We start from the raw sequence: 18615 nt of genomic DNA, 5'->3' as shown, positions 1-18615 counted from the left end.
ATTAGGCATTTTTTGTCTGAAATTAACTTTCAGAGACACTGGCTGACGGCACAAGCGAGCAGGAGGCCAGGCAGCACAGATTATTCATAAAGAGGAAGAGAGAGGAGAAAGCAGTCATGAGGCGTTCCAGAGTGCAGCACAAATGCTGAGCCACAACTCCTCTTTGACTCTTCATTACAGTAGGAGACCTGAGATATTTCACTCCAGAAAGTACCAAAAAGTAATATGCTTACTAGGGGTCTGCCAAATAAAGCACACTGTCAGCACATCAGGTAGGGCTCAGATGCTGACAGATTCACTTTAAAATTTTTAATCCTACACCCACAGACTATCAGTGATTTCCTCAGTGAAAGGACTTTACCCCTTTCTTACTGTCCTACGATTACTGATAATTTGATACAATATTCAAAGCAAAGTACAATTCAAATTGTTGTCAGATTTATAAACTTTTCTTTTTGAAAATGTGGTTTGGTCCGACACCACAATTTATCAGAAGATCATTTGAAGAACATAAAAAATTCTGTATTAATGGTCCATTTAGGATCAATTAACAGCTGGGGGAAACAAAATGATTGGGTTCCATCATATTTGGGTGCACTTAGGATGTTAGGTTTGGTCTTACTGCCCAGTATAGTAATAGCATGCATAATATATACAGTAATATACAGATTTTTCATTGAACACTCTCAAATTAAGCCAACTAAAGATGAAAAATGAGCCGCTTGACACTAATTCCCAGGCTTGAGACACCTGTCTTGGTGTAATCAATGATGGTCATTAGGGATATTTTCTCCAATCTTTCTTTATTTCATATTTAATTTTAGTACATGGATCACCGTGGCAAAGGTGGTGAATTATGTGCTAAATGGAGGATGGATCTTGTGAATAATGCTGTGTATATGCGAGATGGCAGCTATTGCAGTAAGAACACTTAATAACCTGTTTCCATCCAGAAATCAATGAGTTAATATAGGTGGTGGTTAAGGGGTGAAGGGGGGGGCTTGTGGCATTAACTTGCTGACTGTGATGGTTTTAGACAGAAATTAAACCTCATACATAATCCTTTTGATATTGCAAGCTTTTCTCAGTGATTCATCAAACCATAGAGATGAATGACCAGCAATTAACGCAAATAAATGAGTGGAAGCCAGCAGATGGTGAATTAATGCAAGTCTGTGAAGAAAGCATTGAGACTTCCAAAATGTCTAACTGGATCCTTGTCTTGTTCATGTAGCTTGGTAAATAGGACAAAATACACTCAAGGATAATTTCAAGAGCATCATCTCCTAATACTGCATTCTAGTATGAAACATGATCACAGAGACCAGTCTCAGTTTGTCTTATTATTGTACGGACACATCTGTAATAGCTAAAAACTCACTACTGATTGGTGTACGGGTTGCCATTAATGTTTAGCAAAATAGGCCAATATGAGACAGCCTAAAGGGGCATTCCACATAAAATATTTTATATGTTGCTGGGGCCACTATGAAAAAAAAATGCATATTCACCTACCTTGGTCTCCCGGAGATCCCTGCTTATCACTGTATTTACTACACTCCAAATTAGACTTGTCAAGGTAGTGATGGCCTCAGCCAATCACTAGGGCGGGTGACCGCTGCAGTCATTGATTGGCTGACCGAGCTGTCATTGCCATGATGAGCCCATATTGGAAGTAACAAGCAGAGTCATGAGTGGAGGCTAAAAAGCAGAGTAAATCCTGGCAGGACCTCTAGGAGAGACTTACTTACTCCGCCCACACACAGTGACAGATTTCCTGTATCAGTCCACCTCCAAGGGCAAAGTAGGTGGGACTCCCTATGGCGGGATCTCTACAGCGCTGCTAGACATCCTGGCCGGAGCCTATACTATGTATACGATCCATAGACGGCAAGGTAACGTATATTTCGGTATTAATCACGTTGTGTGAACATGGCCTTACTCCTGAAATTCTATAATACACACTATGCCCACTGAAATTACTTATAATACACATCATGCCCACCTAAAATGGATAATACACACCATGTCCCCTGACTTGGATTATGATACAGACAATAACCTCTTAAATTCATTATAATACATACTCTGCCCTCTGAAATGGATTTTAATACACACTATGCCCACTAAAATAGATTGTGATATACACTGTACATCTGAAATTCTGTATAATACACTCTGTGTCCCCCCAAAAATTAATTTTCATACACACTGTCCTTCAATTCTTGTGCCTCCCTTTATTTTAACATACTAGGCCACCCAAGAACATAGAAGTATAAGGTACTCACCTGTTCCTATTCCCACTTAGGCATCCCCTGATAATTTTGTGATGTAAATTTGTCTTCAGTAAAATGCATTGTGGTCAAGACATATGCATTTATAGGTGTGTTCAATATTGTTTTTAGGCCTTGATATAGTATACCGGTATTTCACAAAAAGTAAGGTAGATGTATCTGGCAAGGGTTGTTGTGGCTCTTTGGCTCAGACCATTGGAGTGAAAGGAAAGCCAATTAGAAGCTGAGTAATCGCTGATAATGCTGAGTTTAATTTTCTTGCATGTTATATAGGAAGAGACCAATCTGAGAAGATGAGCTAAGGTGATATTGGGTGAAATCTGACAGCAGTTAGGGACCTATTACATGGGGTGATTATCTTCCCAATCAGGCAGAATCGGACAGATATTGCCCCCTGTGTGAGGTTGTGTTTACACGGAGAGATTTATCTGACAGATTTTTGAAGCCAAAGCCAGGAACGGACTATAAACAGAGAGCACATCATAAAGAAAAGCCTGAGATTTCTCTTCTTTTCAAATCCATTCCTGGCTCTGGCTTCCAAAATCTGTCAGATAAATCCCTCTGTGTAAACACTCCATAACAAAGACAACAATCAGCCAAGGAGCCGATTGTTGGCTGATAGTTGTCTTTCAGCTAGTTTAAAAATTGTTGTCCGTCGACCACACATAGCTCCATATAATAGAAGGTGCACGGTGTGTGGCTGATAAAAGTATGTACAAAATAATAAAGTTATTACTTATTACCTGTCCACGCTCTCTGGTGTCCTTCTAGGTTTTCCCCACCCACTACAGCTGCCGATGAAGCTTCTAAACCTGTCACTGAAATGACAGGCTGCTCAGGCAATCACTGGTAGTGGTACTGTCACATCCTGGCGAGTGATTGGCTAATGGGCTGTCACTGCACAGACTTGTTTTGAAACTTCAGTGGTGGCTGTGTTGAGTGAGGAAAATCCATGAGGACACCAGGGAGCGTGGAGAGGTAAGTAAAACTTAAATTTTTTTTATATACACAGCAAGGCAAGCATGGACAACACTAATTTGTGTAATTGGGCCCTTACTTAGACAAATGCAGTGCCTAGAAATAAAATCTTCTAATACCATGATATACTTATATACAGTATATAATACAGTATATAAATACTGACCAGTATTTTGGTCAGTACTTGTAGCCAAAAGCAGGAGTGGAACTGATGCAGAGAAAAGCTATAATGGAAAGATTTGCACCTTTTTCTGTGTTTTGGCTACAAATACTGATTAAATAAATACATGTAAAAGAAGCTTGGGGCACAGTAGACTATAGGTGGCAGCCAGGTGTAGACAACAGAAAAAATAAATATATTTCATATATATATTCCCCGGTTATATAAATACAGGATTGATTAATGTCACATGTTTCAAAGGGGAATATCTAACCTGCTAATATGTCCCTATAGGGCAAATATACTGTATGTTTCTTACCTTTATCCTAAGCGCCGTTTCTGTGTACTTTGTAGTTAATTCTGTATGCTAATTTGGCAGTTTGGTACACTAGGGGTGGGGCTACTACCCTCCGCCCCTGCCGCCTTGCTCCTTTTACAGGGACATATTAGCAGGTGTTTCCCTTTAAAGCAACAGTTGCTGCCCGACAGCAGTTAATGTCACAGTACCTGTACAGTGCTCCATAACAATGCCAGCCTCACTAAAAGTGAAAGCTGCAATGTTCCCATGACAATGTCAGCCACAGTGTCCCCATAACAGCAATAGTAAGTTTACAGTCACAGAGCCTATAGGCCTTTTCCAGCCTTGGAGCCCCAGTAATTATACCAGCCACACAATAGCCATAACTCAGATTCTCTACTTAACTCCTTATAACTGTATCAGTAAAAATGCATCCAGTCTGCAGCCACTGTGTTATAGAGCAGGAAGAGCTGAACAGATTGATATATAGTTTTACAAGAATGGCTCCAGGATAATTTGTCATTTATTTATGTGTCTGCTCATTCTGGGCTAAGTAGCCAAGTAGGCGGTCCTACTCTGTGACTGACAGTTCTCTCAATATTCACACTTATACAAAGATAGGTGTCAATCTCTGAGCAGAACCACTAACTTCATTACTTAGCCCAGAATGAGTAGAGGTTTTTATGATTAAGTGACAAGTTATCAATCTATATATCACTCTGCTCATCTTCTGCTCTATAATATGCTGAATATATGCTGAACACTAAATTCTGAATACAAAAAAGTTCCTAATGCCCTGTAAAATGAGAAGGAAGCTGAAGATCTCCCTTGGATAGAATAGCCATGTGTTTTGATGCACAATGTTATATAAATATAGATCCACCTGCTGATGGCTACAGAAGTGTTAAAGGAGAAGTCCCGCGAAAATTTGTATTAAAGTATTGTATTTCCCCCCAAAAGTTATACAAATCACCAATATACATTTATTACGGGAAATGCACATGAAGTGCTTTTTCCCTGCACTTACTACTGCATCAAGGCTTCACTTCCTGGATAACATGGTGATGTCACAACCTGACTCCCAGAGCTGTGCGGGCTGTGGCTGCTGGGGAAGGTGATGGCAGAGGGACACTGAGGGACACAGGGCACTGGAGGGACACTGAGCATCCCCCTGCCATCATCCTCTCCAGCAGCCACAGCCTGCACAGCTTTGGGAGTCGAGTCGTGACATCACCATTTTATCCAGGAAGTGAAGCCTTGATGCAGTAGTAAGTGCAGGAAAAAAACCCAGTTTGTTTGCATTTCCCGTAATAAGCGTATATTGGTGATTTGTATAACTTTTGGGGGGCAATACAATACTTTAATAAAGATTTTCGACGGACTTCTACTTAAAATTGAATCTTTAACTGCACAATTTTATATTTAAAATGCCCAGGCCTCATCACACCCCTGGCTAGGCTGTATAGCTGGTGGTCTAGTAGTTCACTTACCCCAGGCCCAAGGGCTGTGTCCTGTCAGGAAGCTGAACACTATCACATTCAGCTTCCCCTCCTGCCTTGTATTGATCACAAAGATCAGTGCTGGGCAGGGAGAACGATAACTGTGCTTAGATGACAAAAAGCAGCAATGGAAAGGTCACTTTTGATTTGGTTATAAATCAGCTTGGAATATTATTCAGAAGAGTAGAGATAGAAGCTGTAGACTGAGCTATAGGCAGCTTCTCTGACATATTACACTATAAATGAGACAGAGCAGCTTGCACTATGAGTGACAACGTTTAGCCCGCGGTAAAAAAAAAAAAAAAAAAAGTGCAAACATATCCATAGTTTTAAAGCATTTGTTTCTTTCAATGATGCAACTATACATATACATCTTTATATATCTAAGAGTCTCCGAATGCCACTTAGCAGAGCTCCACAGATAGATCATTAGCAATTTCAGCAAGTCCGATTGCTAATTACCTGTATATATCAGCTGGGGCCACATTAATGAAACACATAGAGCAGCGTGCCAGCAATAATAGGTGACAATACACACCATGGCCTAGAATATATGTGTAAATATTTGTTATTTTTTTCATTAATTTTATTGGTTAGTTGTTTTGTTTTTTTAAAGTCACGCCTGCAAATGAACATTTCAATTATATATTCCTATATTCCAGATATTACAATGTTAACTATTACCTCCCAGAGCTAAATGATCACGGCATTAACCCACTAAACATGACACAATTTAGCTGGATTCTACTATCTTTGTTAAGGGAACAGATAACAAAGAGTATGGTAAGATTATACAGCGTTGGTGGCATTCACTAGCACTCTTTCTCAGACGTCCGGATAAATAGATGCCTGAGGAAATGACATGAACTCTCTAGAAAGCTTCCATCTGATTATACCATATGGCTAACAAAGGTATCATCTTTACCCAGTCCTTTGATTGTTTTCCCCTTACAAATTGCATTTTGTGTTGGTGAACAAGGTTCTGCGCTCAGCTTGCCGAAATGTGATCTGGCTATGATTTCAATATGAAAGTGTAACATCTTAGCATTTCACAGACTTGATGTAAAGAACTGACTTTGCTAAATGGTTTGAGGGCATGGATGGAACACTTGGGAAATGAACTATTAACGGGCTGTTTTATCTCTACCTGAACATTATAATTCCCCACTATTTATCACACTGTTTTACAAATTACAGCGAGAATGATATCTGATGACATTGAGTAATCCTGAGTAATCCAGTAAAATGTACAGCCTACTAGATAATTGGACCTATTGTTGCTCTTCACATCTTCACTATGCATGCACGGGAGACAGGAGCCACAGGCTAAATATGCTGCCTATTGTCTGGCTCACAAAATAAAAGCTACCAGCATACAGGGTTTTTAATTTGCCCATTTGCATTGATTTCTTAAAAAAAAAAAAAGTCACACAATGTGCGATCATTGTCACCTTGAAAAATCCAAGGCAATTTGTAGTTTCTCTAAATATAATTAAAGGGAATATTTTGTCAGAAGGGTTAAAGAACAATGGAATGGCTCACGTATTGTACCATTTCTATTCCCTTGCTAGTACTTTGATGCCACTTCCTGACAATTTTTTATTTTAGGCTTTTGCTAATATATTTTATTTGGCTGCCCCTTCCCTATTATTGCATTTAGCCATATCTCCTCATAAGATGATGGTTCTTTATATTTATTCTCCTTTAACACTAGGAATTCTTTTTTTTTTATGTTCTCTTGTATAATTTTACTTATAAAGGTTATTTTTAATACAGTTTGTAAACATTATATTAAATATATGAATTTTTCAGAGAACAGTTGATAAATACATCTTTTAAGGTTACATGGGTCATAGAGCATGCCTAGAAAACTGTCCTATATGTCAATGGGTCATCTTCAACTACAAGTTCTTGTGGTCCATTGGGCTCTGCATCTCTAAATGCAGTTATGGCTGTTCCCATAATCATGTACAGATAATAGGATAAACAAATAACAACAAAAAAAAATGTTTATCAGTATTTGGTTTAAATTAGGGAAAAATTATATGCATAGTACATTCCTTTTATTTATGTATGTGAATGCACCTGCTATATACAGTTTTGTTAGACATTAAAAGGGATATCCGGAGATATCCCACATTTTCTGCTCTCTGATGTGACATCTGTAATATCGGGCAGCTATTGAACACTGTCCACAACTCCCTCTCATCTCCGAAAGTATCAGTTAGGATGGGCAGATAGAGGAAGTGGTGTACCTTTTCTTTACTTCAGACTTCCCCTTTAACAATAAGATCCATTATTTTTAGTAAACTTGCCACAAACTACAGCCACAAAAGAGCGCCAATCTCGTTCACGACTAATCCCGTGGCCGGGTTGCACAAATGATTGCTGCATTGTCCGTACTGCTATTTAAATACATTGCTATCGGCCACACATCACTTGTTTAGACAGAGAGATCTACGGCCGATAGTGAAAATCTGTATGGCCACACAAAATATCAAATCAGCCGATGAGCAGCATTTGCACACTCATTGACTGATCGCTGGCTCATTTACATGGTTATTGGCTAAATGAGCATTTCTTGGAATGCTCATTAGGGATTAATTATTATAACTAGAGTTGCATTTCCAGAAAAACTTTAACCCTTGATACCCTTCCTTTAAGAGCGACTTTGGTACAGTCCCTTTAACAGAGATTTGCTACATGGTTGGCTCAGCTCTGCTACATGGCTGGCTCAGCTCTGCTACTTCACTGACTGAACTCTGCTACTTATAAAGGTAAAGATTATTGCTCGGTTACCATGACAATCTTAGTCATGTCAGTGAGGCAAAATCGTTAAGGACCTTCCATCTTCTACATCTTTGATTGGCCAATAATGAACATGTGACTATGTGGATGTTATGAGGGATTGACTGACAAGACCTTAGAATTTCTATTGACTGCTATATTTCAGCTATTTGCATATGTAATGAGTGGCTGTTAGCGTTTACAGTGTGGACATTATTTCCAATGGGCCATTATTTCCTACGGTAAATTAGGGGTCTTTAAACGTAAATTTCTAAAAAATGACAAATTCGATCGGAGCCAAAAATAAATAGCACACCTGTCACCGCCGAGGGCTTCGAAATGCAGTTTGAACGGAGTCTGTGTGCAAAGTGATTCTGGCTGTATTAATCGCAGAAGAATGGCTGGAAGAAGAAACGGAAGAGGAAGAATAAGGATTACAATATAGTGCTTTTTTCAAGCACTATAATAAAAGGACCTTTGGTAGACTTTTTATCATCTTGGTGATTGGTGAAGATCCTGCTGTATATCTATTGTATAGTGGCAACTCCTATTCTGTACTTGTTTTGTCTTAGCAGAAAGCTATTAGTAATTGTTGCTCTTTCACATTGTGTGTGTATATACAATGCCTGTCCTGACCTTGGCAGACCCTGTGCAGAGCTTTCTGCTTTGGACCTATATGGCTGAGTTTACACACAGTATTTTTGACTATAAAGCACAATACAGTGCAGTGAAAGTGGTATTGCCAATATGGAGAGACACTTTAAGGGGGATCTCAGTGACCCAGGGCCCCCCACAGACCTGGTTAAACATTGCCTCCTCTTCTGGCCTGGTACATCACAATGGAGTTGGTGTTTTAGACACTGGTGGGAGATATTACAAGCTGTGCTGGCCAAACTTTGATTCAATAATATCTAATTGTAGTTATCTTAATCTTCCCCCACCTTTATGTTGCTGCCAGAGGTAAGTGATAGTCTACAACTAAGGGTCGTATTACACAGCCCAATATCAGGGGTAAGCGAGCGCTGATCTGCTACATCTGTGGAGCCCTTGCTTTAATTTAAAATAGTAAAGAAATGCACTTACCTACCCATGCTCTCTTGCACTTACCTGCCTGCCTTGTTTGTGGGATTCTCAACTCACCGCAGCCACCTCCGGCATGTCTGATCCTGTCACTGAAGCTGACTACGCTTTTGAGTCCTGCACAAAAGCCATGTACGTCCGGCAAATGAGCAGAACATTGTCACATAATAACTCCGTCCTGCTCATTTAAGTCAATGTGGCCAACGGCCGCACGTCGGGCTGCACGGCAGCATCCTTTGCTCACTGATTCCCGACGTGCAGCCTGACGTGCGGACAAAAACGGAATATGAACATACCCTTACATTAACAGGAAAGTATATTTCTTTATTGTTTTCTATATACTTTTATCCGCCGCTGACCATGCACCTTCTATTACATGGGGCAATGCACGGGAAGCAGCCAATGATTTTTAAACATGTTGAAAGACAACGATCAGCTGATCGGCTCTTCAGCTGATCATTGTCTTTATTACACAGGGCGATATCTGTCCTAGTCTGCCTGATTAGGCACATAATCGCCCCATATAATAAGGCCCTATATCATATGGCTATTGTCAAAAACAAATGCAAAATGTTCCACAGTTTACTTCTTTCCATTACTATTTTCACATTCTCTGCGTTCTATATGTTTTTCCATGAATAGTGTGGGATATAACGTACTTACACACCACTACGCACGTACACTTTCACCAATGTAGTCTCATTTATATCGCACCAGATATTCACTGGATGAATAAGTACTCACGGTTTCTTAAATCAACATGAAGATTTTTCACCCTTTTTTTTTTTTACTCGAGTTTGTTGTAAAAATCTGCTTTCTATAAGTGAATGGAAACCTTCTTATTACATCAGGAAGCTGTGGGTTTGCACATTTGTATCCAGCCCAGGCAATCCTGTGTCAGGTAAACATGTTTAATCTACATGATACATTATAATAAATCATCCCTACAGGACAGACATTTGTGGGGCTGATTTTTTTGCTTGCAGGGAATTGTCTAGATCAGATACAGTTGTAGCCGACCCTTAGCTGGCAGAAGTATTAGTTCTGTATGGGTTTTCAGCCTCTGGAAGTAAATAAGAATCTTACCATCCACTGACAGCAGAGATCATAGAGATGTATGTCTGTATGTTTGCATTTGCCACTTCTTTCTGCTTCCACAGAGAATAGCCTCTAAATATTTCTTATTCTTCTTGTAGTCATTACACGATCATACCACACATTCTGTATATATTTCATTGTACATAGCTTCACTTAAAGGCCCGGCTGGAAGAAAACATGTATCTATATAAATAACAATCTGTGTTTGTTTCTGACAAACCTCAGAAGTACACAATCTCTTTTCGTCTATAGGCTAGAGCTCTGCATGAGTCTTTTATGCGGCCCTACAAATATATATTAGCACAGCGTACTTTTGTGTCTATAAACTAGCTATTATATCTCAATTGAAAGGAAACTGCTATCCACCATGCTTAATACTGATACAAGATTTTAGATTTACTTTAATTCTAGTTTAAACAGGTGCGTCACCTCCAGATGGCTTCCTTCTCTTTTTCCATTCACGTGTTTTATAATAAAGCCGGTCTATTTATTTTCATTGCCCTGGGATACAAAATGAAGCTTCACGCTGGATACAATTGTCTTCTAAACAAAGGCCGCAGAGGATCTGTGTTGTATCCAATGGCTGCACAGTAACAATTCTGCCTGATAATATAGATAAATAGCTTAAAAGCACTGAGTAAAAACTAGAAAGCACTGCATTTAATATAAATCACAGGAAAGATAACAACTCTTGTGAATGGGGAGAATCCATTCATGGGTAGGGTTTAATTACAAGATAATGAATTTAATGACAGGACCACTAAACCTAGCAGGAAAATGAGGGGACTAAAACTGCTTTGTTGGCTGGCGTATCACCGCAGGTATTATTTATCAGGTTTGTTGTTTCAAACCTGGATTCTACATGAATCCCACTATAGTCCATTCTTTATGCCTATGACTTTATACCAATGGAGATGATTATATATCTCCCACTGCTTGCATTGTGCCAATATATTCTGAAGTGTTTGGGAGAAATTGTCACCATTCACATTGGTCCTTGTCCCCATTCGGGCTCACAAGCTAAGTTTGCTATCTCACAGACCTATACCCTAAGGCCAGTTAACCTATTAAAGGAAAAGTCCAGGGAATTTGAAAATCTGGCACCTCTCCTCTTGCCCATGGTGAGCAGCGGGACTGGCGTCAAGACCCCCACCAGAAGGCATTTTCCTCCGAGTTGTGATGACATTAATGCCTGCCCCAGCTGATGGACAGCCCCCTCAGTAAATCAGTGACTGGAGCGGCGTCCCGTCCCAGTCACTGACTTGCTGAACGGCCAGTCCATCAGCCAGGTTGGGACATGTACACCCCGGAGATTCCAGAGCCTGGAGGGGGTCCCGAGGCCGGTCCCGCCTACTTGTTATCAAATTCCCCTCTGCTTTGGCGGCTGCCGAATTTTTAAAATCCATACGCTTCTCCTTAAATATGTTTTTGGAATGTACAAGGAAATTACCGTATCTGGAGAAAACCAACACAGAGTTGTCCTGTTGTCAATGTGAGAATGTGTCCATTGTGGTAATTCAGCAGTGCTAACCATCGAGACACCATGCTGCCACAGTGACACGGCCGGCTCAAAGAACAGCTGGTGTATTATGATGTGCGAACCCAGCCTTAGACAGTATTTGTAACTCAATTTAACTCCACTGTTTACTTAACTCCTGGACTAAAGGCCCTATTCCACGGAACGATTATCGCTGCTCGTTAACGATCACTAAACAATTTTTTTTTAGCGAACGATAACACATAACGTGAACGATATATGTAGTGTAACGATTTTGCGGTCGCCGGGGTGATCATGACCATACGACACACCTACTTTTTTTAAACCTTTTTACGAACGACTGAAAGTTTTATAATTTTACGAACCGATAAGCGAATTATCTTTCAAAGACCAACGACTTTTTTTCGACATGATGAAAAACAACAACAGTATAACGATTTCGCCTTTGTCGTTCGCTCGTTTACACCAATTCCACGAAGCGATTATCGTTAACGAGCGGTCGTTGGAGCGAGTTTACGAACGATAATCGTTCCGTGGAATAGGGCCTTAAATGATCAGGCAAACTGAAATCCAACACGCCCAATCCTTATATTGACTATCGGGGGATAGTTAGAAGGCTCCATACTTATCACTAGTGTCCCCGCCTAAACTGAAGATTTGGCAATAAACATAACAAAAAGTAACTGCTATTAATAAAGTAGAGCTTAGGGAGGACATAATGGAGAGCTAGAGAACAGTTTTATAACTCAAAGTGTTCCAGTAGATGTTTGTACAACTATTAATTGAAAAGGAAATGACAACTTTTAATGCTTCGACCCCCACTTTACATTCAGCCGTATGAAGTGTGATTACAAACCTGTATAAAAGCCTTGGTAAGGCCTCAGGGGAGCTAGCTATAACCCGAGTGCATTATATTAGTGGTCAGTCCAGTCATTGTGGTCTCCAACAATGCACCTGTTCTCTTCAGGGATCCCTGGCTGATATTAAACACAATAGGCTACTCCTGACATCTCCGCAAGACTCAGGAGGAACACAGTGATTTACAGAGGAAACTCAAGACTTTAAACAGATTTCCACGATGACTGGAATACAACACGTGTAGTTTAGACTTCCCATTTCAGCAATGTGAGGAGGACAAGCTGTCCTTTACTTAATCACATAGCACTGCTGGTGCAAAGGACAACATAATAGACTGTGGGGGGGTGCTCTCTGTTCTCCTGGCTACAAATCATTTACCCAGTGTGCATGAAATTATAGAAGCACCTTTGTGGGAATGATATTCTGTTCCCCTCATACTAATCGTGTTAGAAGTAGACACCTGTTCTCAATGTTTTGTATATAGCGTAGAAAGGCCATATACAGCTAGGAGCATCTGCCATTTAGCTCTCCCATATGTTTTATCTATAGAACACACACTGCAAGCAGTTTAGGGGATTTATTTGTTCCTGTTCATTAGGTATTTTAAAGTACATGTATAGCTTACATTTTTCTTTACTGGTTAGAGACGAATACTGAAACATGTTCTTTTCCTAATCTGTTTCTACTTTCTGAATGTACTTTTACAGATATGCTGTGCATAGACATAGACACAATAGTCTGGTGCAGACCCTATTCACATGAATGGGAGAGTTTACTTGGCATGCGCTGTGACCTCTGTAGAGTTTAATCCCTTAGAGAGCTGTGAACAACACCTATTGGGAAGAGATATCTTATCTATCCTCTGGTGTCACCTTTCTCAGCATTCCTGTATGATGAAATCAGTATTCCTGATGACAAATTCCCTTTAACCCCTTCTTGCATCAGTCAGTACATGTACGTCCTGATGCACAATTTTGGGTGCTATCTGTAGCCTGGGACCACGGCTATTAGTTTTGACAGCTGCAGTTAAAGCCGTAATCAGCAGGCGCAGCGATCGGACCACGCCCGCTAATTATGCCTTTAAATGCAGCTGTCAAAACTGACAGCTGCATTTAATTGTATTAAATTTCCTTGTCCCTGGTGTCTAGTGATGCGATCACAGAGTGGAGATCCCTTCTCCTTACCGGGTAGGGGCTCAGCCTCGCACTGACGCTGATCCCGGCTTGGCAATCGATGTATCTTGTCTGCTGCAGACCATCTAATCGATCATTCCTGTATTAGGTATACTGCAGTGATCTCTATGTGAACATAGCAATACACATATATACAAGTTAACAGACATATATATATATATATATATATATATATATATATTTATTTATTTATTTATTTTAAGTGGACGCTTTTTCGTCTTTTTTTTTTTTTTTTTTTTTAACACTGTTTGAACATAGCCAAAGACTGTCTACTCATAGTTTACACCAACTTGGCTTGAAGTCCGCCAGAATTTTCAGCGAGATTCAGGTGCTTTTTTTTTTTTTTTTTTGGTGCAACTTAGACCATGTCCCTTTTTTTTATAAACCTCACCCATTCTTTAAACAAGGTGTAAAAGTGTCCAAAAGTGGCAGGAAAGTGTCTATAATGCATACTATGGCTATGTTCACACATAGTATTTTCCTCAGTCTTTCGATCAGTCTTTTTTTTTTATCCAAAATCAGGAGTGTATCTGACAGGGCAAAATTACAATGGAAAGATTTGTACAGTTTCTGTGTTCTTAACCCACTTCTGGTTTTGGTTGAAAAAAGACTGACCAAAAGACTTAAAGAAATACTATGTGTGAACATAGCCTAAATGTGGAGAAAAGTCCAGCGCCACTTTCAGTCAGAATTCTGGCAGAGACAAATTAGTAAATTTGGACCAATGTGTTTTTACCCTTTTGTATTCTGCCGCCTCTGGAGAGCAACAACTGTGCTGTTGTGTCATAAATGGTTCTGTATATTATAGGAATCGGTGGGGGGGCTATTTATCTAGGCAGATGACAGGGTAAATCGAGATGCTATTTTATGTTGTAAACCATATGAAGTACCTGGAGTCCGCTCACCATTGGATCCCAGATAACAAAGGTTTTTGGAAAGTCAAAAACCTGGGACTACAGCCTTGGAGCCCTAACTAGACAACGGGAAAGGAGCAGCTTATATTTAAACCTGCCTGGGACAAACATATGTCTATCCTAAGATAATAAGTAAGGAAATACTAAAAAAGGAAGACTAGATGGACTCAGTGGTCTTTTTCTTCCGACAATCGTCAATGTATCTATATGGTAGAGAACACTGCAGAACGCTTTATAACAACATTATTGTAACTCAGAACGCCTGGGGGGAAATTTATTAAACTGGTGTAAAGTAGAATTGTCTTGTTGCCCCTAGCAACCAATCAGATTCCACTTTTCATTCTTTAAGAAATGAAAGGTGGACTCTGATTGGTTGCTAGGGGCAACCAAGACAATTCTACTTTACACCAGTTTGATAAATCTCCCCCTAAATCTTGATAATTGGTTCCCTTTAAGGAAGATGTGATCTAGTTAATTTCTGTATGCCGCAGCTGTAGGGACACAAGTATTCGTATCTCGGCAAGGGGGCTCCTATTATAATCAAGATGGCGTTCTCTGGTAGATGGTCCAGCAAAGAATAAGAATGTGTCCTTGTTAGTTAACGGTAGATGAAAGCTCTATATCTGACAGAATAGACTATCACTTAATACGCAGTTCAGATATTCTTTTCGTCCTCTGTAAATTGTTATTTAAAGGGAACCTGTCACCCCCCGTGCCGGGGTGACAGGCTCCCGACCCCCCGTTAGAGCCCCATATACTTACCTAATCCCGCCGGGTCCCGCTTCTGGAGGTGGTCGGGTGACGGAGATCTCAGCCGCTGCAGCCCGGCGCGCGCGCTGAGAGATGAGTCCAACACCCATAGAGAATGACAGGAGAGTCCAGCGCTCCGTCATTCTCTATGAGCGTTGGACTCATCTCTCAGCGCGCGCGCCGGGCTGCAGCGGCTGAGATCTCCGTCACCCGACCACCTCCAGAAGCGGGACCCGGCGGGATTAGCTAAGTATATGGGGCTCTAACGGGGGGTCGGGAGCCTGTCACCCCGGCACGGGGGGTGACAGGTTCCCTTTAAGATTTGAAGATATTTGGTATAATTTGATGTTTAGAAATGTATTGTTGGTTAACCCATTATTTTATATACATATGTATTAATGCCTTATAGATCACTGAGCTAGTGTATTTTTTTTTTCACCAGATGGGAAGCAAAAGATGTCACAAGTCTCACAGAAGAGGAGAAGAATTTGATGGAACAGTTAAAAGAAATGATACAATGCAGAGACAGGCCGTCCTCAACACATTGATGGTGACCTCGATAGCTCCATATCTGGAGTGTAACTCTACCAGACAGCAGAGCTGATAAATATTTCACATTGAATAAACTTTTTTTGTCCATACATAGATCCCAATGGAGAAGGCGTAGTTCTGCTATGTCTAGTTGAGCTATGTATATACATGTATGCAAAGTTCCATCTTTCAATACAATTCTACGCGTTTTACAATGGACTATTTGCCAGTTTGATGTAAACTTGAATAATAAAAAAGTATTTTTAGTTTTTTTTCACTTTAAGTATTTGATTCTGAATTTGATGGACTTATGCTTATTTTTTTTTTTACATGGACACAGCACAATTTAAAGGAAGGACACATTTTGGTTTACTAAAGGAGTATTCCAAAGTGAAGTTTGAAAATAATAATAATAATAATAATAATAATACTGCAAAAGCATAAAGCATTTCTTATCTCTCAGTTCCAGTTCTGCAACCACCAAAAATCTGTGTTTTTTTTGTGCTTGCTTTTACTGGACTGTTCATCACAGCCCTCCCCCCTTCCAAAACAATAGACCGCTGTGTGTTGCCCCCAGTAGTATATACCCCTTGTGCGCTACCACCAGTAATATATACTCCTTGTGTGCTGCCCCAATAGTATATACCCCTTGTGTCCTGCCCCCAGTAGTATATACCCCTTGTTTGCTTCCCCCAGTAGTATATAGACCCCTGTGTGTTCCCCCAGTTGTATATAGCCCTCCGTGTGCTCCCCCAGAAGTATATAGACCTTCTTTGTGCTGCCCCAGTTGTATATAGACCCCCTGTGTGCTGCCCCCAGTTGTATATAGACCCCCTTGTGTGCTGCCCCCAGTTGTATATACCCCCTGTGTGCTCCCCCACTAGTATATAGGCCCCCTGTGTGCTCCCTCAGGGGTATTTAGCCCCCATGTGTGCTCCCCCACTTGGATATAGACCTCCTGTGTGCTCCCCCACTTGGATATAGACCCCTTTGTGCTCCTCCAGTAGTATATAAACCCCCTGTGTGGTTCCCCCAGTATTATATAGACTCCCTGTGTGCCCCACCAGTATTATATAGACCCCTTGTGTGCTGCCCCAGTAGTATACAGACCCCTGTGTGCTCCCCCAGTTATATATAGACCACCTGTGTGCCCCACCAGTAGTATATAGACCCCTGTGTGCTCCCCCAGTAGTATATAGCCCCCCTCTGTGCTCCCCCACTTGGATATAGACCTCCTGTGTGCTCTCCAAGTTGTATATAGACCCCATTCTGCTGCCCCAAGTAGTATATAGACGCCCTGTGTGCTGCCCCCAGTAGTATATACAAATATGCAAAAGAACACTGCAGAGACACCATCACATGTCTCGACGTCAGTGAACTAGCCAGACCTTCCCTCCGGGAAGGAACAACCAAGCCAAAGCGTTCTCCAGTCAAGGAAACCACCTCAGCAAGGTATCCATCCACAGACAGCTGTTTCGGGGTTTTTGCCCCTCATCAGTGTGGAGTAGGTTTCTGGCTAGTGGGAGCAATGACTAGTAAGTGCATGCAAAAGGACGCTGGTTGACCTCAGGGGGCAATGTTCTAGAATACACTGACGTTGAGACACGTGATGGTGTCTCTGCGGTGTTTTGGTTGATCTCCCTGAGGCCAACCAGCGTCCTTTCCCAGTAGTATATAGACCCCTCTGTGAAGCCCCAGTAGTCTATAGCCCCCCTGTGTGTTCCCCCTGTTATAAAGCCCCCCTGTGTGCTCCCCCCATTTATATAGACCCCCGATGTGCGCTCCCCCAGTTAAACAGGCCGTGTGCTCCCCCTCCCATATAGTATATAACACAATAAAACAAACACTTATACTCACCTGGGTCCAGGCGTCTCCTCTTCTCTTCACTCTTGTGGCCGCAGGAAGGGTTTTCCCTGCGATCACAAGAGGCCGCACTCCCCTTGACCTGGCGCCGATGCTCCAGTGATGTCACTGGAGTGGCGGCATCACAAGGACAAAGCTGCCACTTGTGACCGCAGGGAAAACCCTTCCTGCGGCCACAAGAGTGACTGACAGGAAGGGAGCCAATGTCTCCTGCCCTGTCAGTGCTGCTGCATGTAACTATGAGCGCTCATTACGAGTGCTCATAGTTACAGTTCAGATGGCAGCAGCGAGCGGGGCAGCGGCCCTGTCCAGCGGTCTTGAGCACAAGAGCTGGGCGTGGGGGCCCCCCTGGATGTTGGGGGCCCCAAGCGATCGCTTGGGGTGCTTGGTGCCAAAGACCGCCACTGTCTACACAGCAGACTCCCCACACCCAACAAAGTCTGGAAAAGCTGTATTCACTCCTCTGCTTGAAGCATTATTTAGCACAAAGCAAAACACATAGGAGATTTATCAAACTGGTGTAAATTCGAATTGTCTTAGTTGTCTTAGTTAGTCAGATTCCACCTTTCATTTTTCAAAGAATATGTGAGGAATGAAAAGTGGTTGCTAGGGGCAACTGAGCCAATTCTACTTTAAACCAGTTTGATAAATCTCCCCCATAATTCTTTCCTAAATGTCTCAATAAAAATATGTATGCATATATGTATATGTGTCAGGGAGATAGTAAAGTAGGAAGAGGGGCTGGTCAGAGATAATGACATTACTTACTGGATGAGGCTTGAGTTGGGAGACAATCCAGCCAAGCCTTCTGAGA

The 18615-nt window shown here is 41.3% G+C and overlaps 1 protein-coding gene across 7 annotated transcripts in view; it reads left to right on the top strand.

The window, feature by feature from the left end:
• KIAA0825 (KIAA0825 ortholog) overlaps positions 1-16161 on the top strand; it is a 313028-nt gene extending 296867 nt beyond the window's left edge. For all 7 annotated transcript variants that reach the window (XM_069962920.1, XM_069962918.1, XM_069962916.1 and 4 more), the window contains one exon: positions 15850-16161. In XM_069962920.1, the coding sequence (XP_069819021.1) occupies positions 15850-15955 (106 nt within the window). In that variant the 3' untranslated portion in view covers positions 15956-16161. The remainder of the gene's footprint in view (positions 1-15849) is intronic.
• The last annotated feature ends 2454 nt before the right edge of the window (positions 16162-18615 follow it).

The sequence above is a fragment of the Dendropsophus ebraccatus genome, chromosome 3 (genome assembly GCF_027789765.1).
Source record: "Dendropsophus ebraccatus isolate aDenEbr1 chromosome 3, aDenEbr1.pat, whole genome shotgun sequence".
Classification (NCBI taxonomy): Eukaryota; Metazoa; Chordata; class Amphibia; order Anura; family Hylidae; genus Dendropsophus; species Dendropsophus ebraccatus.
This window is presented reverse-complemented; position numbering and strand designations above follow the sequence as displayed.